Source organism: Epinephelus lanceolatus, chromosome 13 (genome assembly GCF_041903045.1).
Source record: "Epinephelus lanceolatus isolate andai-2023 chromosome 13, ASM4190304v1, whole genome shotgun sequence".
Classification (NCBI taxonomy): domain Eukaryota; kingdom Metazoa; phylum Chordata; class Actinopteri; order Perciformes; family Serranidae; genus Epinephelus; species Epinephelus lanceolatus.
The window spans coordinates 32,669,017-32,692,138 of NC_135746.1; the positions used below are offsets into that span (position 1 = coordinate 32,669,017).

Genomic DNA, 23,122 nt, shown 5'->3' on the forward strand with positions numbered 1-23,122 from the left:
ACATGTGAATGTACACAGGCCTGCTGTTAGTAAATACAGGCAGGGAGACAACATTTTCCCTTTACATTTTTTTATACGTCCTGTGATATATATAATCCAATTAATCATATTTCCACATGAATTTTGTATCCACTTGTACTTGCGGCAGCAAATATGGAGCGTGGAGTGGTGGCTGGAGAGGTGCCAGTTCACCTCCTGGGCACTGCTGAGGTGCCCTTGAGCAAGGCACTGAACCCCCCCAACCGCTCCGGGCACCTGTCCATGGCAGCCTGCATGTATAGGTCCTGTTTGTGCATGTGTGTGTCTTTCGGACCTGTGTGTTAATGACAAAAAGAGTGAAAAAAAATTGAATTTCCCCTCAGGGGGATTAATAAAGTATATATATATCTATATCTATATATCTATATATATATAGATATATATAAGTATATATATATATATATATATATATATATATAGATATATATATATATATACACACACACATATATACATACATATACATATATGTATATATACACACACATATATATATATATATATATATATATATATATATATATATATATATATATAAAGACCTCATTTTCTTATTTTAAAATCAAATCAGGAGTGAACAAATGTTTTCTTCCTTTAGCCCTATTCATTTAATCTTGGGGGCCACTTTAATTAAATTTTGGTCAAATTGTGTGCAGAACTGAAATAGTGTAAAGAGTTTCAACTCTCACTTTTCCAGTCATACCCAATTAGTATCAGAGTAGTATCAGATGGCACGATGAAATGTGTTTTAATTATAAAGTTACACTTATGTTATGTGTTATGTTATGTAAATACATATAACTTGTACTGTCAGTGATTAAGGTCAGTAAGTAAATTGTTGTACTTGATCCCATTTAAGGGTTAACCATGGATCTTTTCATGGCGCCCCCCTTGGTCTTGGGCTGGGGTCACCTGTACCCTTTGACCCCCCCGACGCTGGGCGCCTGGACTCCCAGGACTGATAAAGACATGGTGAATGCTACCATTATCTGCTGAAGTGAAAATGGTAAAAATAAACTCCCGCAAGTCGTTGTTTTAAATGCTATTGACTGTTGTAGTGAAGGAAAAAGAACTTCCCCAGCCAGTTTATTTGCATTTTCTCCCTCAATTTAATGTGTACGCCCACCGTTCCCCCGGTGCAAAATCCGAAAAGCAGTTAGCATAATGCTTCTGTGCCTGCTGGATTAGTAACACACTCTGGCTCACACTCTGATGGCTGCATTGGGACCCATCAGCAGATATTCACTTCTCAGCTCTGCTTGCATCTTTAATTTCTCACATGACTGAGGATGTTAATGGAAATAATGTTCCAGAGGACGCTGACAGCTCGATACATGTTAGCTGTGAAGCAGGATTTTTAATATTTAGGGCAGTGGCTGCAAATAGAGTGTACCATTTTGGTTTAAGGCTTTTATAAAAACACATTAATGTGATGAGGAGTGGTGGAGTCGAGGCTCTGCTCTGCCATTAGCTGACTGTTGTTGAGGTTTCTGAATTAGCTGCTACAGACTAGAAGGATCAAACGTCTGCCAGGTGAGATTTTTGGGGATAAATTTAGCTGCAGTGTTACATTTATTGTGGAGTAAAGAGTTTTTTAAGTTTAATGTAAGAAAATTTAGATAAAAAATGAACTGTTGAGTAAATGAGTTCATCAGGATGGTGAACTAATGGTACCCTCAGCCTTGTAAAGCACAGTGTGCTCTGCTGTCTGTGCATTGTCCTCAGCATTTGCAATATTTACATACAAGCGTGTGCAAATCTTTATGGTACGTTTGGCTTTCCAACTGTCGATTGCAGCCTTAATGTAAATTAAAGACCAATAATAGAATGTGTCACCAGATAACACCTGAGTCACACTGGTAGGGATGGATGTTGAGGAACAGTTTGAATTTTCACTGTTTTCCCTTAGATCAAGTTTCTTGGAGGGGTGGTGAGGACAGAGAGTAATAAGTGAGGCTAACATTTGGAAAAGTAAATACAGTAATTAAATCCCGTCCTCCTTTGCTTCTCTGGTGGTCCAGAGGCTGCGTCTGATGTTCCCGTTTGCGGCCAAGTTGATGGTGTGCATCTCTTTCAAAGGCTGCTTTGTTTTGTTTTTTTTGTAGACATTGTTCGGTTCTTAGAAGTGAATTTTGCTGCAATTTCTCATGCTACAACTAAAGTTGATAATGCTTTGGTTTGTAAATGATTGACAATTATGAAAAGATAAACAATCTAACCTTTAGTTCTTAGATGGAAATAACACCATAACATTCAGAAACACAATACTTGAACTCTGTAGGATTTATGGGGATGTATTGACAGAAATTGAATATAATGTTACAAGTATGTTTCCTTTAGTGTATCATCACCTGAAAATAATCATTATGGCATTTTCATTATCTTAGAATGAGCTGTTTATATCTACATAGGGAGCAGGTTTTTGTCCATTGAGTCTGCCATTTCTCTACAGTAGCCCAGGACAGACAAACCAAACACTGGCTCTAGATAGGGCCATTTGCATTTTCATGTTGGCCACTGAAGTTAGCAGCCCCTTCATGACAAGAGCGTTGTACAAAAACACAGATTTTTTAATGTGAAATTGCTTGAAGCAGTGTTGTTACTGGTTTAAATCACCAGGTCCATTTGTTTTTGAGAGGGAGAGACCTCTGCGGAATATTTGGCTCCTTGTAAATCCTCCTGAACGATAAACACCGAAGGAATCCTCACATGGAGAAGTTTTAGCTGGTTTAGCTACTTTCAGTTGCATCTTGAACAACTGTTTGACTGCATTCCTCCATCAGGAAGTCCCGTAATCTTTAATTTACCAGGTTGCAGGAACACAGCATCATCCCCAACATCATTAACTGTAATAACCCACATTTAATAACCTCTTTTATCTTTCATCCACATAGAGTTTTTATTGATGTTGCTCAACCCAGTTTAACAGCTCAGGATTACATCACATCCTGCGTGCTGGTAGAAGATGTTCAGTGTGTCAGTGATGGTGTGTGGGCTGAACACAGAGTTTGGTTGGAGCAGGTTCAATCTTGTCTTTTCATTACTCATGTTGCTGCAGTCAGTTCGTAACAAACCTGCTTTATGTGACTGTACTTTACTGTAACTTTCAACCAAATTGAATCGGAGAAATGCATCAACTTAAATTGAATTAATTCACAGTGTAAGGTTATTATATTGATCAGAGGCTGATGTTGAAAGCCATTTAGCCATCACTTTCAATCAAAGTGCCTTACAGCAGCAGCAGCTGCAGGAGTACTGCAGACAGTTTCAGTAATAAATGTTCCCTGTGGGAGATTTGAATGTTTTCATTAAAGCTGGGGTAGGCAGTTTTACCTTGGCATCATTGGGTAAAACACCATATAAAACTTTGAGCATATTGTAATTCAAGTGGTCTTAGGGAATACTAGACTTCACCTCCTCTTGGCTCTGTTTTCAGGCTTTAGGAAATCTAGCCCATGACGGAAGACTTTGGCCAATCACAGGTCATTTCAAAGAGAGAGCATTCCTATTGGCTGTTCTACAGACGCAGATGCAGGTGCATGTCCCTTTTGTGAAAGCCTGATTTAATGGCATATAATCCTGTGGAGCACGTTGCTATCCCAGCATTGGCAATAACTGCCTACACTGCAAGGAAACCCTAAAAAGGAAGATGGACGTATCAAAAGAGAGTCTGACAATAAAGTAAATAAAATGTGTCAAAACTGATGAAGTGTTTACTGAGATAAAAAGAAACGTTGCTAATAGTTAAGCCGTCTGCTAACCAGAGTCAAAGGCTGACAGCTGCGGCTAATTCAAGTTTACATTCATGTAGTTAACATTAGCGAGAGCGGGCAGCAGCTTTGAGAGACAGACCCCCAGTCAGCAGCCACAGCAGTACAAATCTAACAAGCCCAAATCCAGGCTGAGCGAATGTGCTGCGTACAACTCTACAATGAAATTAGTTTAAATAAATCAATATATGGGAAACACAGGGTTATTGTATGAAGAAATTAGAAAATATCTTATGTTTTATATTGTGTAAGGCTGATAGTAGAATAGGTTGATGTTGACATTGCATTTTATTTTCTGTGTAATATTATTTTGTATTATTTCATGTGATGTCATGTGATGAATCCTGGTGAGTCTTGCTGTTCTTTTTAAGTTTGCTGTGGAGGCAGAAATCCTGGCACCATTTCAAATTAGACCTTTTTTCTCTTTTCTATTCCAGCATTGAACCAGTAAGTCTGATTCTTGCTGACAGGGTTTACGAGGAAGTAAGATGGAGTGGATACTGACCTCCTATCCGCAGTTATCCATTTGTCAGTGCAGCTTCCTCCTTTGCAAGCAGAGAATTTAACATCCTGGTCAAAGAGTCGATGACTGCAGAGCTGTCAGATAATATAGAGTGCTGTAGGGATGGCGTTTTCGTGTAGGCCAACACAGAAGTTAGCAACACCCTGGTTCCCTCCCCAAAAAGCCAGTAGGATTTTTCCATTGGATTTTGGATTATTGCAGAAATAAGCTCTTGGCAAACAAATGTTTATGATAATTACACTAAGGTTCAGTGAGAAAGACTTCACAAATTAATACCACCTTTATTATTTTTGAGGTGTAAATGCATTGCAGAAGTAAAACACTTACTTTGGGCCATAAATGAACTAGCATTACCACTACTAAGGTAACAGAGTTTTCGTGTTTGGCCTTAATATCCCTGACAACCACTGTAGTCTCATTTAGCCACTAGTTAGCAACTGCCTTTTTCAAGACTACATTTCTGAAAACTTCAGAGTTCACGAGTGGGATATCCACAGATGTATTTTATGTTATAGAACAAAACATGAAAATGTCTTGTGTTCACCACAGACCTTATTTCAGAGATTGAACCAAAAACCCATTTACTGACTTTGAGACAAAGGAAGGAAGTGCAAAAATGCTAACTCATTACTGTGTTTAAGGACCCATCCCTGCTGCACTCTATTTGCTGATAGTCACTGTAACCGTAAATCTATGCCACACGTGACACATCAACGTCCTTTTGTCTAGGTCTGACCTCCATAACATCTCAGAGTTGGTACCACCACCTATTCCAGCAGCAGGACTGAGAAAATTGCCTTCACACAAACTTCACTGTTATTGATCTCAGAGCAGTTTGTGTTGCAGGTGGAGAAGTATTTGACCTACTGCCTGGCACTGAGAGATCTCCTTAAATGGCCTCTTTTTGTATCACAAAGTCAATTTCAGGCTGGTGCTTTGTTCGCTGGGGAAATTTTACAGCCTCAACAATGAGTTACCAGCAACCTTTGATCTTTATTAGTCATGCTGCCCTCGGGCCTCACACGTCCCTGAATCAGGCTGAAGCTGCACAGTGTTCAGGCCTTATTCTGCTGTTTGTTTAGGGAGGAATCCAGCGCATAAGATGGTTTGCTTAAACTTTAACTACAGTCTCTCCCTAAACTTAACCATAACCTTAAACCATAACATCATTATCATTTAGGACAGTGGTTTAGTGGAGGGTATATGCAACAATCAAACAGAAGGAAAGAGTGCTTTTGTTTGGGACTACTTTCTGCAGCGTATTAATCCACATTTGGTGCTCCAGTGAGTATTTGGGGCATCAGGACAGTGTGTGTGAGATTGAGTCATGATAAGCATTCATTTTTGGTCATGATGATCACAGTGGCTGTTGTTGCTGTGCTTGAACCTGTGACCTCTAAGCTACAGTGCAGGGTCTCTGACCTCTACACAATAACTTCCACACAGGTGATGCATTCAAACTCCTAGCAGTAGAGAGTGATGAACACCTGAACTACTGAAGGAAACCTGTTATCCTCCAGTCACAGGACTCATCAGGCTGCTAATGAAAGACACAATTGTTCTCAGACGGTTATGGTTTATAATCCTTTATTCAATTTGATAGCCTCTCACTGTGGCGCTCAGACAGTGCTCAACTGTGGGGTAATTATTTTAAGTTCCCATAGAAAACTCACTGCTGTTATTAAGTTTGCAGTTTGGCAGCAAGCCACCCTGTAAAGAGAGAACTGCTGAGAGCTGTGAGCAGCTTCAGCTGTGTGGATGGAAACTGTAAGACACGACTTGGCTCAGAGTCGCAGATCTTATTGGCACTGGAGTCGGTGCTCAGTGACCTCAGCTCATTCATATGAACAGCGTCAGGATGCTCCCAGTTGGCATTAAAGTTGTTTCTGTAGACGTCCCTCTGAACACAGATCACAAATACTTTAGAGACTAACGAACACTAAAGTCATTAGTTGTGTGTCCTGGGATGTATAATCATCATATAAGGACTCAGCATCTGGAGCCCTATCTACACAGTTCATCCTGAATAAAGGATGATCTCTGGGCTGGAACACAGTGTGCATGTAAACACACTGTGTTCTGTCCGGGGGTGGTTGGTGGCTTGTTTTTCCTGTTTTCTCACACATGGTGGTAGTTTGTGGTCTTGTGTCCCTCCGGCTGCTTGTGTTCAAGGAGATAACAAAGGTTGGAACGAATGAACTACAGCTGGTCTCATTAACACGTCATTTTCTATGTATGGGTCTGGTTTTTAGAATGATATCCCAACTAGAAAAAGATGATGAATCAGCATGACTTTGATGATCCTTTGGCTTTCCTTGTAGAGCCATCAACAGGTCAACATTTTTAGCTATTCTGTAAAATATCTCAACATCTACTTGATGAATTGGCACAAAATTTTGTACAGACATACATGTTCCCCAGAGGATGATCCTAATAACTTTGGTGATCCTCTGTCTTTTCATCGAGTGCCCTCATCAAGTCAACATTTTAACGTGTCCAAGACTTTTTGTGATCAAATACCTGCAGAACTAATGACGCTCCCATCAGCCTTAGCTGTACTTTGTATTATTAGTAAACATTAGCATGCTTACATGCTGAACTAAGACGCTGATTATGGTGAACCTTTGAAACACCTGCATCTTGACATTGTCATTGTGAATATATTAGCAGGGTAATATCATTTATTGCAAGGCACTGCCTAAGTGAAATATCACAGAACAGCTAAAGTGATAATTATAATGATAATAAATCTTAATTATACATCAAAAATCACCAATTACTAACAGTTACTTCCATTATTGATAGGGATTGCCTATTTCTCACCTGAGATGTTTCCAGAAACTGTTAAGCTGTAAAATGAAAAAGTTTGCCCCAGCCAGTGGGTGGTGCTTCATTTTTGGCCTGATTGTTTTCAACATGGCAGCAGGGTTACAAGCTTTCTCATTTTACAGCTAAAAAGTACGCTAACATATGTTTCTGGAAACATTTGAGACAAGAAATAGGCAATGCAGTAACAGAATCTTGATTCATATTTGATTAGCGCTGCCTAGTTTGACAGTTTGACCACAGTTTACGAGTTGTGATTGGCCTGATTGACAGCTGCTCTGTCTAAACTGGCCAAATAGAGGTGCAGAAGTCTAATGTTCTTTCAGAGTATTGAATAACAATATGCTCAAAGTTTACAATGAGATTTTTTGCCCAGTGACGCCAAAATTATACTGCCTTCCCCAGTTTTAACCTTAATTACATGAAATGTGCGACAATGGTGAAAAGCTTTCACTCCAAAGCCCATAAGATTTTCAATTTACAGAGAATGTTTGGCATTTCTCTCTGATCAATGGCTTGGAATGATTGATTATGGATTATTGAAGTGGTTGAACTATTAAAATGTGAAGTATAAATCGTTAAGTCCAACAGAAATATATTTTAACATAGTTACATAATTCCTGACGCCTTTCCATAACTTATTTTTAATTTATGTAGTTTATTGAAGTTAATTATAAATGTGTACTCTTGTATTCAGATGAGAATTAGAAAGCAGCAGTACTTGACCTGAACAGTTGTTTTTTTTTGCACAGTACATCAGTCTCGACTGTGAGTATCAGAGGTCGTCCCTGAGGGAGAGGCCCTCATTCTGTTACAACATCACCACCACTGTAACACAATCAGCTGCTAGTTTGACTCAATAACACTGTAATTGGTTTGTTGGCCGCCACAAAGCCCCAGAGAGCTCAGTCAGGACACATGTGAGTCGATGCAGTTTGTGTGTGCTCAACAGTTCGACAGCCACTTCTGTTTTTGATTTTCAATAATTCATCTCCATACTGAAGCGACCACGTATCAACCACTACGGCGACTGTTACAGATGTAGGCGGGTTAATCCGACATAAAAAAATCTTTGGAACTCTTGCCACTAAAAAGGTTTTTGTACAAGGAGGTAATAAAATGTGCTTTAAATGTTGTTCCAGCCTTGAAAAGTGTTTAGATTAATTTGAAGTAGTTTTGCAAAGGCTAATAAACCCGATCAAAGGAGAGAAAATACTCCTACAAAGTTTAAATATCCTCGTAGTAGACTGGGCTTGCTGATGCTTATATCATTAATAAAAGTGCCTGTACGTATTTCGTTGTCATTGGTGCAGCCTGTTTGTCGAGGAAAATGGCTTAAATCTTGGTTAAGGAAGACAGAAATGCTTCTTTGCTTCATGGCAGCCACACATTTTATATTTTAAAAGAGGACTGCAGCAGATTTCAGGAGCAGAAGTGCTGTAAAACACAGCTCATAAACAATCACTTCAACTTTAATGTCAAATAAAGGAAACATTGTAAGTTTCAGATGGTAGAAAACACACTTCTGACTGTTCTGTATGACATGTTTTCCAGAGTCCTCAGAGTGGTGCGATGGAGGATGGGAAGCCGGTGTGGGCGCCCCACCCAACGGACGGGTTCCAGCTGGGAACTATAGTGGACATTGGAGCTGACAGCCTCACCATCGAACCGCTTAAACAGAAAGGAAAGGTAAGCGAGCTCAGTATGGCTGGTCTCATATGTACATTTTCCCTCTTTTGTATTTTCAAATTAAAACATTAGGGTTTTTTGGCTTTTGAACAAGTGTTTCACCTTCATTCCTGACCCGGGGCATTTTGTCTGCCAGTTTAGTGTGTTGGCATTACAGTACCCATGAACCTTAGTGGCTGTTGCTGTGGAGAAGACTCATGTGGTGTCACTTGAGTCAGCATCAGTTGTGTGGGGATTAGAACGAAGTGATCTCACCAAAGTTGACCTGAATCAGGAGATTTTCAGCTTGATCGGATACGACCGGTGACTGGTTAGTTGCAGATACAGTCGATCCTGTGCCGACCAAAAACAGATGCATGCACCACAGCTGTCACAGCTGCTGCAACCTGTTCTCATAAAACATGTCGGACAAAGTGGGATGTACTGCAGTTTATTTTCAGCAAGATTTTATTTCTACAAAAGCTCTGTCCAGTAACCTGGAGCACTTTTTTGAGTTTAAGTGAAAGTAGTCAAAGTTTTTTTATGAACTTCGACTGAATTTGTCTTTAAAGAAAAGTTATACAAATGTTTGATACACTGTCAATTCTTTGAAAGAAAGAACATCAGATCCGGCAGGTCAGACTTTTAAAAAATCAGAAATTGAAATCGGCCAAGAAAATGGCAATCGGTTCCTCTCCAGATCTTACCAGAGGTCTGTAGCCCGCTGCTCCTCTCCACTGCAGGCTAGAGGCTCCAGGGTACATTAGCCACTATTAGCATAACACATCTGAATCTAGAGTTGCACTGTGGGTAATACAGGCACCAGGTTTTGACAAGGGAGAAGATTGTGTGGGATAACGATATCTCTGGCTCTGCTGCATTGATTTTGATCCTTTTTTTAAACTTTCCATCATGAGTCCAACAGCATTAGTGCTGAATCACTGGAGTATGCTTTTAAGGTGGCACTCTGAATACTTTCCATGTCTGTTTTTCAGAAGTGCATCGAAGGGAATTTAAAGCCCTTGAAATGTCTCAAAAGAGTCCATATTTGCTGCTCAGACAGATTCACTCTGGTCCTTCAGATCTTTAGTTTCCTGCCAAACCTCTTCCGATATGCTTTTACCTTCAGCGTGCTAATGATTTAATGTGCCACTTAATCTCACGTGGAAGTGACCACAGGTCTGGAAGCAATAAAGCATCATTCACTCAATGATTCACCTCTAGACCCTACAGTTTACAGCCTGCAGGTCTAACGTGCTTGAGTACAAAATGAATCAGCACTATCTGAAGTCAAGTGGCTCTTCAGAGCAAGACAAACAGGCTTTCCTTGATTCCCCTCCTCAGTTCAGCATTAATTCACTTTTCTGCTGGATCAGGTGCCATATCGCCCTTTAGCAAAGCTTTTAATGTCAGCGAGAGCCTGTCACCATGGTAACCCATAAGGCTTCATGTCCATCTTGGTAATCTTTTCCCAGAAGGCCTCTGTGACTGAGTGCTCCCTTTTGAAAGAGCCTCCTCGCTAATTCTGTGTACAGTTGGCCCATAAAACACAGGACTGTCACTGTTTAATGGGAACAGGGATCTCAGGGCCAGCAGTGTGTTTGCACTGTGTGTGGTGTCCATCATATGTGGAACTTTTAATGGGAAAAGTGTGTTTTTTAATTGTTCCACCTGTTGGTGGGAGTCATAAAAGTGTTTTCATGCATCACTGCAGCGTCTCTTCCTCTTCTCTCTAAATTATATTCTTAAATCTTATAATTTTATTAATCAACATTATAGTCTACCACAAAATCTAACTGGCTAGCTGACCATTTACTGTAGAGTGTAGTTCAGCTTGAGTAGCAGCACTTTTACAGCAGTAATCCTGCAATGATGCAGCCAGTTATACAGTTTTTATCACCCACAGTACTGTACATGGTCACCATCTGACTCCAGGAATATTTACTCCACCTGTTTGTGAGTTACTGTGACTATCAAACAGTCATCCTCTGTAGGCGTGGACAGTTAGTAGGGCAGTATATGGCACTATATGCCATTGCTTTAGAAACATAAAAAACTTGCATTCTTCAGATCTGTCCTCTGAGTGAGTTTGCGGGCTGCAGCCGAGGCCTGTAACAGTCAGAACAATGTCCAGTCTGTCCTGCTGCAGCCAGTTTGTGCCAGTGTCTGACGATGTGTTCACTCGCTGGCAGACCTCCTGTGATGGACGTCAGGAGAAGGACAGAGAGCATGATACCCTGTCATACTATCAGTAACAATGGATGAGTCTTTGTCCCCTGTAGAGTGTGTGTGTGTGCGTGTATCACAGAGGGTGTCCACACTTTGATCCTCCTCTCTGCTGGTGATGGAGAGAGAAGTGTTTGGGAAGGAGCGGAGGCTGTCAATTCTGTCTTTTTACACTGATTTTTAGTGATCTGAAGTTTAGAGACCTCTAAAGCCTTCTAGGAGGAATTATAACAGATATTAAGACAAAAACAGACTGATTAAATGTGAGATTTTAAGTTCTTTTCCCTGTAACTCTGGTCCTCTGAGACTTTGTGACCCCAGGGACACAGTCTGGTTGCAGGTTTGCTCCCTGCCAAAGTAAGGAAGGTAACAAGCATAAGGGAGACAGGTGTGATTTTTGCTTAACTTTCTGCTTAGTTCAATTGGGGGCTAATGCTAGTGCTACAAAGCCTGCTCTGTAGTGAAGGGCATGCCAAGCTGCTAGTAATACAGTACTGTATATGCTAGTATACTAGCAGTGAACACGGTGCCAGCACACTCTGTTTGACTGTTAGGCTAGGAGCTTGAGGTAAAGGAAAAGGTTGACATTTCTTGAAATACTTTGATTTTGAAGTATGGAGCTCGACTTAAACTCAGCATAATTTCTGTTGGCTAAATGTGGAGCTAGACATAAACTGAGCATATTGTCTCTATGCTAAGTGTAGAGCTAGTACTTAAACTTAGCATAATGTCTGTATGCTAAGTGTAGAGCTAGTTCTTAGCATAATGTCTGTAGGATAAATGTGGAGCTACATTTTAAGTTAGCATAATGTTTGTAGGCTATGTATGGAGCTAGAACTTAAACTTAGCATAATGTTTTAAGGCTAAGTATGGAGCTACATTTAAACTGACCATAATGTTTGTAGGTGAAGTATTGAGCTACACTTAAACTTAGCATTATGTCTGTAGGTGAAGTGTGGAGATAGAGCTTAAACTTAGCATAATTTCTGTAGGCTAAATGTGGAGCTAGAATGTAAAATTAGCATAATGGCTGTAGGCTAAGTATGGAGCTACATTTAAACTTAGCATAATGTCTGTAGGCTAAGTATGGAGCTACATTTAAACTTAGCATAATGTCTGTAGGCTAAGTGTGGAGCTAGAACTTAAACTTAGCATAATAAGTGTGGAGCTGGTTCTTAAACTTAGCATAATTTCTGTAGGCTAAATGTGGAGCTACATTTTAAGTTAGCATAATGTTTGTAGGCTTAGTATGGAGCTATATAATGTCTGTATGCTAAATATGGAGATAGACTTAAACTGACCATAATATTTGTAGGCAAAGTATGGAGCCAGACTTAAACTTAGCATTATGTCTGTAGGCTAAGTGTGGAGCTACATTTTAAGTTAGCATAATGTTTGTAGGCTAAGTATGGAGCTACATATTGTTGGTACGCTAAATATGGAGCTAGACTTAAACTGGCCATAGTGTTTGTAGGCAAAGTATGGAGCTAGACTTAAACTTAGCATTATGTCTGTAGGCTAAGTGTGGACCTAGAATGTAAAATTAAAATAATGGCTAAAGGCTAAGTATGGAGCTAGAACTTAACCTTAGCATAATGTCTGTAGGCTAAGTGGGGAGCTAGTACTTAGTACTACTAAGCTACTAGTATTTAGTAGTAGCTAGAGACACTGGACAGATGGATAAACTGTATTAAGCTAGGCCACTTAATTCCACCTAAAACTACTAAGTGTTGCAGAGGAGTTACTCATCACCACAGGGCAGAGCTTCATCTGGGTTCCTTCTTGTACTTAAATAAACTAAAAACAATGGCTGCTTTTGAAGAGCAAAACTAAAACCTGAGGCTCTGGAAAATCTTCAGACATAGACAAATTGGGTTGCGGGCTGAAGTAAACAATTTTTCATTACTGAGGTGCCATTGCAAGTAAACCCAATGTAATGACACTGTAATGTAGGCTATATGAAGGATATACATACACTTAAGTGCATTTGCTGAGAAATCTGTTGAGGAGCTCCTGCAAAAGCTGTTAAATGTTAAAATTATAGTCAGTGAATACCATTCAAATAAAGGCTTTTACCCTGAAGAAACATTAACTACACAACAAAATTAAGGTCAGTCATGGTGGTGCGTATATTGACAGTCACTTGCGAGGTGGACTCACCAGCTGTGCGAGAGGGTCATATGTAGGACAGTCTGCACCCATTTGCTATCCCTCCATCTTAGTGGTGATGAAAGGGTCAACACTGTTTAGCTTCTTTTTTTTCTCCTCAGATTATTGGCCTTGCGTCACCTCCCCTCCACCTCTTTCTTCACTATTTTCTCCCCTCCATTCTCCTCACGTGGCACAGCATTGTGGAATCCGTCCAGTTTGGGATAAGAATGTGGAACATGCCACCACTGGAAAGAATGAATTGACTGTACGTCACCTTGGCTCTGCAGCCTTGGTGTACTGGAGGCCTGCAGCGCCTCTTTAATAGGGCAGATTAAATAGCTTGGCCCTGCAGAGGGTTCTTGTTGGAGCCTACAGTAGCTGGCAGTGATCAGCCTGCAGGTCACAGAAATACAACACCCAGCACCCCCTTCTCCAAAACACTGAGGTCACATGTGCACTCATAAACCTCTGCTGTATTAGTTCAGCACGGTGGATTTTAGCTGCAAGAATGTTGAATGTGTGCACAGCCAGTGCATCTGAGCTTTGGGAGTAAAAGTGAACCTCAGAGTACCACTTTAACACCTTACAGGGTCAGTTTGCTTAAATTAAATTGTTAATTTGCAATGACATGTTTCTTTGGAACTGCTAACAACACCTTGAAGCTGACGTTCATAAAGGGACAGGCTGGAAATCCCTGTTTTAATCTTTGACAGTACATTGTGTTTTATAATCTTATCACGTGTTTTTTTATGTAAAATTGTAATCTTAAAAGTAACTCCACCTGTCAACTAAATAGAGTGAAAAGTACAATATTTCTCTGTGAAATGTAGTGATGTAGAAGTACAGCATACACACAGTGGTGGAATGTGACTAAGTACATTTACTTAAGCTTAAATATGAGTTATGATGTACTTGTACTTAAGTATTTAAATTAATGCTACTTCATGCTTCCACTCCTCAACATTTCAGAGATAAATACTGTATTTTTGACTTCCTTATATTTATTTAACAGCTTTGGATGGTAGTTACTTTGTAGATTTAGATTATTAACATAAAATATGAATCAACTAATACCTTATGATATATTATTACAGATGAAACTACACACTATCATATAAAGTAGTTAAAATAAACATCACCTTTAGAAACTGGAGCCCTAAAGTGATGAGATCATTAAAGCTGTAGTTGGTAACTTTAATTAAAAAAAAAAAGTTATATTTGCTGAAACTGTCTCAATGTTCACCTAGCACTAAATGAGACGGATAATCGCTGAAAAAAAATCATACTCCTCTGCCTACTCCATTTTCTTGTAGCACTCCTAAATGGCCTTACTGCATGTGACTGAAAACACCCAGTCAGAGCCAAGAAATCTCTAACGCAGTAGTCAGTCATGTCAATCACTAATTGAACTGCGATCAAACTGTTAAACTAGGCAGGGCTGATCAAATATGAATCAAGATTATGTTACTGCATTACCTATTTCTCACCTCAGATGTATTCTGAAACATATTTTAGTGTACTGTTTAGCTGTAATATAAGAAAGATGGGGCTGCCAGTGGGCGGTGCTCTGTACTTCAGTCGACTTACTTTACTTTCCACCGACAGATACTTTTTGACCCTGACCTCATTAAGGCATTAGAGATGAAAAACCAAAATTTTCAGTTGAGACTTTGCCCAAAGCTTTTACAACATCTCATCCCTGTCTCCAAAGTTTTTAGTTGCATTCTTCTCTTATGTCAGATTTTGAGTATGAAATCTTTTGTCATCTATCATGTGTAGTTAGTTTATCAGACTGTTAATAATGCAGAGTGCCGACTCAATGCTGCGGAGGTGTTGACTGAGCTCTGTCTGTGTCCAGCCTCCTCTCTCCCTCTGATCCTGTTACCTCCTGCCTTCAAATAATTCATCAGGCTTTCAGCTGGAGCAGCTGCTATATTTATCCCTCTGGATGAATATATTACTTCACGTTCCACTCTTATAATGTAAAATAAAGAAGTGTGTCTCCATAAATGGAGAAAACCCTGTCTGTGACTTGGTTGCAAAGCAAATTAATAACAGCTGTCTTACACAGTAACTGATGGCAGGAAACTACTTGTAAAACTTGAACTTGACACAGAGTTGAATTGTGAATCAGAGATTGAAAACAGCGCAAAAAACAATAACAAAGCCTCGTGCATTCATGTGTCGTTTGCTGATGTGGGTTCTGTTTAATCAAAATTTATATTTATATGATTTTATGAGAAGTTTCTGTCCATAAATAAACCCAATTATTGAATCCCAAGGAGGTTAGGAGACTAATCTAACAATTAAATTAATGGGTAATTCATGGAATTCTGACTGATTGATTCTGTGTTTGATGTCTTGTGATTTTGTTTAATGTCTCGTGATGTTGAACTCAAATGAACTTTTTGACTTAAAGATTTGTAATCCATTTCCATCCATCAATTTTCTTTTGTCCATTTTTTGCAGACTTTTTTGGCTGCTATCAACCAAGTCTTCCCTGCAGAGGATGACGTCAACAAGCATGTGGAGGATAACTGTAAGTTTCTTGTTTTTACCTGATTTTTTTCTCCTCTAAAAATATGTTAGCTTGCCCCTGTTATTCCAATAATATTAATGTACTTTTTTCTGTACCTCAGGTTCCTTGATGTACTTGAATGAAGCCACTCTACTCAACAATGTTCGTGTGAGATACAGCAAAGACAAGATTTATGTGAGTACTGACATGATGAAGGGAGGCTTTTCAGAGTTGATTTTTTTGTACTTCCTCCCCAGTGTTTTCAGTGTGTCTGAGAAAATTTGAGATGATTATGGATCTCATGTCTCATCATCTTTACCTTTATGTGAGATATAACCAACTGTTTCTGTTAAAAATAAATATAACTGAAGGATTTAGATCCACAGAAGTCTCTTTGAAGGTTCAGAGACATTTTATCCTGCTGCACAATACTTTTGCATTGTGTGGTTGCCCTTTTGAATGTACATAAACACTAATTACATGAGAGGCACAAGCTTTTTGCTGGATGCAACTCACAACTATGGTGTCACGTAAAACCTTGATGCCTCTTATTGAAGCAAAACTCCAGTGAGGGCTCAGAACAAGCTGATATAAGTGATAGAAACCTGCCACAATATCACACAAAATACCTCTGTTTGTTTTAACCTGCCTGCAGCACCTTTGGGTGGAGCTCACACACAAATGCACGCACACGCACACACACACACACACACACACACACAGGTACTTAAACAGGCAAACACTTCACAGCACCGTTCAGTTTTCACTTTCACTCTCAGTCGGTAAAAATAATAATGATAATGTGATAGTCTAAACATGGCACATCAGAGATGAGATCATTAGACATAAATAAAAGTAATGATTAGAAAAGAGATAAAATACATCTTTATTTAAAGCTGACATATTAATAAGCTTCCTAGGCATTACCTCATCTTGTCCTCTTAGTGTGTGCAGGTCAAGTCAGTCCCCAGGTAAGAGACAAGTAAAAACACATTAAAAGGGTGAACACACATTTTATCTGAACATATGAAGGTACATGTCGTGTTTATAACAGACACACACACACACACATCTGTGCAGCTGTACTTGACGGGACTACAGTAGTCTTTACTTAAACCTAGATCTAACTTTAACCCTAAAAATGAGACTTAAAGGGGACTTATTATGCTTAAAATCAGCTTCATACTTGTATTTTGGGTTTCTACTATGATAGAATATTTACATGCTTTAATGCTCAAACTGTCTGTGCTGTATTCAGCCCCCCTCCTTAAAAAGCCCAATCTGCTCTGATTGGTCAGCTTTCAGGGCTTTCCGTATGTCTGTGTCTCTGCACTGTCATAGCAGCCAGGGAATGACTGCAACTGATTATAGCGCCACTTTCTACCATGAAAAATCAGTAAAAGTTTCTAAACCAAAATCTTTGCAACGGGACATGTTCCAGCAGGAATATGATCCGAAATAGGGGAGAACTTTACAATATCTGCAAACAAGATTACATGTTTCCCTGACTTTAGCATGTAGATACCTGTGAGATTGTAGGCTAATGTAAACACTTGGTGAAGTGTGCCTGGAGCAGATGACTGTATGAAGAACTCAAGCTGACGCCAACTTTTCTTGAAAGTAGAAACGAAACAAACATTGGAAACAAAGTATTCAGACTGATCTGGAGCCTGAGGTTATTCCTCAAAGGGATTACTTTTACATATGTTTACCTAATTATTTGAAACTTTGGCCATGTTTTATATGAACATCTGACACTGTGATATTCTGTGTATGACAGAAAATAAGACAGAGCACAGTTTTTTTAAAGATATTTTTTTTGGCTTTAATGGACAGGACAGATGGGAGAGAGAGAGGGGGGATGACATGCAGCAAAGGGCCACAAGCTGGATTCGAACCCGGGCCGCTGCGGCAACAGCCTTGTACATGGGGCGCCTGCTCTACCACTAAGCTACCGACGCCCCTACAGTGGGCACCTTTAACCCTTAAACAGCCCTTTGAAGAAATGAGGACTGGGCACTGCTCTCACACTCCAAATAAGTCCTCATTTCCCCCCCCCTAAAAATGTCCTGACTTTTGTCCTCACTTTCCAGAATGTTCCAACTTTGTCAACAATCCTGACCACTGCCATGGTCTGAAACTCAAATTGCTCTTTAGAAACACAGAAATATAAGAGCACACACACAGCTCACATAAACACACTCACCACACACATTAGTGACCACAGTTAGTGTTTTCTAATGGTCTTATTATGAGCTCTGATCTGATTTGGTGTTGGCTTTGAATCAGACTCAGTGCACACTGACATCTAGTGGCAGAAGAAGGAACTGACTGCTGAATTAAAGTCATGGCTTGAATATTTACTCATACAAATGATTTAATATATTTTTCACATGGTCAATTGGTAAGTTGCTCTAAACAGCAACACAGAGGGATTCATACAAAGTTTGTTTGCTCAAAAGCTCCTCATATTCATTAACAACATGTTCAGGGTGCTAACAGTAACAACACTGGACTGCAAGGCAATGATTTGAATATTATCTTGTGTTATCATATTGAATATGATAATATTGTGATGTGGTTTAAGCAAAACAAACTAAAATCAAGTTTATTTATATAGCACATCTAAAAACATCCGCAGTTGACCAAAGTGCTGTACAATTTAAAAAAAGGGCACACAAATGTATAAAATGCCAATGGTAACAAAAAAAAAATCTAATTATTTTGTTTAAGTCAATATTGACATGCAGAGTCTAAAAAAGTAAATAATAAAAAATAGAATAGCAGGTTTTGTTCTATACATTTTAGAAGTTTCGTCAGATGTGGGGCAAAACAATGTAACATAGCTGATTAAAGAATTAATCAACAGTAATGTGAATAATATTGAATTCAGTTTTATCACCAGCCTTTGTGGAGTTTATGTCTAGTTTCTGTTATTTAAATTCAGCAGTGAATTTTCACAATTCCAGTAACAATGATGTATTAACAGTGACTAATGAACATCTGAAGGTAAATACAACACTGGAGCTGAGAATAAAGTTTGAATTAAAAGGGCTTTACTACTATTTTTTTCTTCCCTACAAAAATTCCGTCTGTTCCTCCCACTGTAAGTACATAAAGCAGGAATTAGATGCCTTTTGTTGCGTTGGGGTTCTGGGAAATGTAGGAAAGTAAATGAAAACATGTCATTACAACACATTTGCTGGACAGCTTTGAATATCACAATGTTTGGTCATGAGGCTGCAGTTTTGTTTCTGTGGCTGCTGTGAGTCATTGGATTTGTTTTCTGATTAATCATTGTTGTTGTTCTCCTCATCCAGACGTTTGTAGCCAACATCCTGATCGCAGTGAATCCGTACTATGACATCCCAAAGCTTTACTCACCGGAGACCATCAGCCAGTACCGGGGCAGGTCGCTGGGCACGCTGCCGCCGCATGTCTATGCCATCGGTGAGTAAACAAAAATGACTATAGATTAAAGAGGAGCTTGGGCTTGTTGTTTGCTTTTCATATCTGTGGCTTCAGTATATGTAGGTCTGGTCGTCTAATGTATATCAGGCTGTTTTCTGCTGAGTGTACCAGAGTTATTTCTGTGTGGGAGGAGCTGTGTTTATTGTTATTAATGTTAACAGGTTAAGTAACAGGACAAGCTTGTTTTTTGTTAGTTTTTTATTTTGGCATTTGTCAGGTTTCTGAACTCTCTTTGCTGTCAAACAGTGATTCCACTATGAGTCAGAGACAAATGGCTGTTTTAGAGGATATATTATTGATTTGTCATCACCCAGCACTTTAGATTTATGTTTTCACTCGAGGACGTATTTTTTTTTGCTGATCATGCTGATAGCTCCAATAAAACAAATATTTTTCTGAGTTTTTTCTTTTTCTATTTTCTGTTGGTTAGATTTTTATCATTTTTGATTTTGCAAATTTAATTTGTGTTTGATTCTTGGTCATTTTTGATTGATCTTACACCTGGAGTTTGGCTGACACTTCTTAAGACCTCAATTTATTCTTAAGAAATCCCCTCAGGGACGTCTATGGACATTGTTACACATGTCACATTGTTACACATTAAATCTAGATTTAGACAAATTTGTTTTGGGCTTGTAGGAACTAAAAAATATTGTATTTCTAAAACAAAATTAGTCTGTATATCTTATCATGCCAAACCTAACAATATTAATATCCTTAAGTCTAAGCTTCAGTATTCTATTTTTTTCCTGGAGTCTTCAAATCCCATGAAAAGAGCAAAACCAACAAGCGATTCTGTGCAGTGTCCATTTGTTAATAATCTCCTGCTGTAGTTTACAATCTGTCCTCCAGGCAGCAGTCAGCGCTCAGATTTCCCACACTCTTCTGAACACCACAGTTTCCATCTGGACTCAGACTGCCTTATCATCTTTATATTGCAGACATAAAAAAAGTGTAATATGTGTTTGATTATTGGGGTCAGGTTTGTGTCCTTGAGGCGGAGGAAAGTATAATCTAACAGCTGCTTCCGTCTGTGTTTCTTGGCCAGCTGATAAGGCGTACAGGGACATGAAGGTCCTAAAGATGAGCCAGTCCATCATCGTCTCAGGGGAGTCCGGGGCCGGGAAGACCGAAAACACTAAGTTTGTGCTCAGGTGAGGATGACGATGCATCTTTAAACACTGCGTAGACAGGAACATGTCTGAAGACCAATTTATGTCCTGTTTTTCAACTTGGTCACTTTACTTTACTTTATATCACTTTATTTTATGTCAGCTTGACCATACTTTATGTCATGTCACTTTGCGGTTGTTTACTTTTCGTCACTGTATTTCAGTTTACTTCAAGTCAATCCACTTTATTTTACTTGCATACATCCTATTTCCCATGCTTGTGTGTTGTGACTAATGGAGTCAACAGTTTCTGAAATTGGTCCACTATTGAGCGAGACCGCTGCATCCAGTAGCTGCAAAACAGATGGCAATGTAACAACTTGGGGCACCCTCAGTTTACATCCACTGGATGTGCTTGTTTTTGTCAACATGTTCTGATTATTATTCTATGTGTCTGACAACATTATGGAAAGGATCCCTACAGAGGCAGACGTTTTTGTCAAAGAGTAAGATCATTTTTGTTTAACCAGCAACCACCCCAAAAAGACCAGTGCCAAACCCACCAGACCCCATTGAAGTAAACAGTAATTCTATCATTGTAAAACACACTTCATTCAAAGTTGACAAAACAAAACAAAAACAAACCTAAACTCTCAGAAACCACCTTGGTTTTTCTTTCCACTGTTCCAACAATCACCAGCTCTGGTTTGGTTAAAATAAACCTTTAATTCACCCAGTTAGATATGAAAATATGCTGGTTTTATACAAGCTAAAATTACTGTTTATTTAAACGGGGTCTGGTGGGTTTGGCACTGGTGATTTCTGGTTATTTTTGGTTAAAGGATATTACTCTTAATCGATCTCTACCTCTGTAGAGATCCTTTCCATAATGTTGTCAGACACTTAGTATATTAATCCAAACATGTTATTGGCAAAAACAAGCACTTTCAGTGGATGTAAATTGTATGTGCATATAAACCACATGGTTACACTGCAGCCAGTTTTCACAGCTGCCGGCTGCAGCGGTCTCACTTAATACTGAAACAGTTTCAGACACTGATGTTCCCATTAATCACTTTAACACAAAAACATGGGACAACAGGGTCCAGGATGAAAGTACCAAAATGTCCCCTTTAACTTAATGTCATGTCACTTTTCTTTACTTCACTTTACTTTTTCTCATTGTATTCTATTTTACTTCACTTTATTTAGCTTTTCTTTAGTTCGCTTCACTTTTCTTTAATACTTCACTTTACTCCACTTTGTTTTATTTATCTCTTTACATGGCTTCATCTTGCTTTATTGTACCTTCATCATAAACTTACTTTGCAGTGATTACATATGCAACAGAAAAGGTGTATTTTATGAAAATGTAAATATGTCAAATATATACCAATGTATTGGGTTACTCTGTTTATTACTCTGATTACGGAGTGATGTTCATATTAGATAAAAAAGTATTGTCTCAGTATTATAAATGGGGTTGAAAAAGTAGTGGCTCTCAGTATAAAGTAAAAAAAAAACCTACAAACTCCAACCTCAGGATATACCTTTGAGAGGAATCAACACTCTGACAGTGTTAAAGGCAGTGTTTGTTGCAGGCCTGTTGAATTACCCTTCGTAACTCTCCTATATTGTATTTCTCCTGACAGATACTTGACAACCTCATATGGAACCGGTCAGGACATCGACGAGAGAATAGTGGAAGGTCAGACTCACTGCTGCTCTTCATGTCCGTTAAAGACATTGCTTTCTCTGTATGAATTTGTGTTTGTGACTCCTTCTCTAACCTTGCAGCCAACCCATTGCTGGAGGCTTTCGGAAATGCAAAAACTGTCCGGAACAACAACAGCAGCCGCTTTGGAAAGTTTGTGGAAATCCACTTCAATGAGAAGGTACTTCACTGCGTTACCAAAGAATAATAACAGATTTAAACTTCTTGGTTTGTCTCCTGAGCGCTCTCTAGATGAGTGTTTCACAAACAATGAAAAGCTATGAATTAAATATGATGCCTAATAGCTATGGCTATTTAAACTGTTTATATTGATCTTCATATGCAGTTAATGAATGTCTCTGTATTCATAAATAAACACAATATTCCCTGTATCATCTCAGCTGCTTGCACAGCAAAAAACAAATAGTAATGAGGCCTCAGTTTCTGCAGTTATTATCATTACTCATGTCTTTGTATCTGTCGTGACTGCAGGCCTGCGTATATGCTATAAATCACAATATTTCCATTTAGTTTTCATACTGCTTGTATTATCGTTGAGCTTTCCCGATCTCCTACTTTATTAACTGCAGTTTTCTCCATGAAAACCAATGTAAAATGCGACACTGCTCATAATTTATTGATATTTCTAGTTCCATTCAAAGTACGTCACTGACTTTAATAATAGAAGTAATAGAGTATGATGCCAACTTGCCTTGACAGATGCTTTAAATGCAGTTGGTAGCTATTTAGGGTATTGAAATGTGTTTCTTGTGTGCTTAGAATGCCGTCGTGGGCGGCTTTGTGTCGCACTACCTGCTGGAGAAGTCAAGGATCTGCACACAAAGCTCCGAGGAGAGAAACTACCACATCTTCTACCGACTATGTGCCGGAGCCCCTGAGGACATCAGGCAGAAGTTCCACCTCAGCTCCCCGGACACGTTCAGGGTACGGACGCATCGCAGCTTGTCTTTAATGTTCTTTAGATAAAAACTATACATATGGTGTTTAATGAACTCATGTGGGCTGGTCACATCTAGAAATAAATCAGTCAAACAGACACCACGGATGTAAAGAGAGATAGATGGATACTGCAGATGATGGATG

The 23,122-nt window shown here is 39.1% G+C and overlaps 1 protein-coding gene across 5 annotated transcripts in view; it reads left to right on the top strand.

The window, feature by feature from the left end:
- Window positions 1-23,122, top strand: part of LOC117270786 (unconventional myosin-VI) — a 184,796-nt gene that overhangs the window by 19,517 nt on the left and 142,157 nt on the right. For all 5 annotated transcript variants that reach the window (XM_078174048.1, XM_033648647.2, XM_078174049.1 and 2 more), the window contains exons 2-9: window positions 8,713-8,847; window positions 15,673-15,742; window positions 15,843-15,916; window positions 19,042-19,171; window positions 20,241-20,346; window positions 21,957-22,012; window positions 22,102-22,199; window positions 22,799-22,963. In XM_078174048.1, coding sequence (XP_078030174.1) covers window positions 8,731-8,847; window positions 15,673-15,742; window positions 15,843-15,916; window positions 19,042-19,171; window positions 20,241-20,346; window positions 21,957-22,012; window positions 22,102-22,199; window positions 22,799-22,963 — 816 coding nt within the window. In that variant the 5' untranslated portion in view covers window positions 8,713-8,730. The remainder of the gene's footprint in view (window positions 1-8,712; window positions 8,848-15,672; window positions 15,743-15,842; window positions 15,917-19,041; window positions 19,172-20,240; window positions 20,347-21,956; window positions 22,013-22,101; window positions 22,200-22,798; window positions 22,964-23,122) is intronic.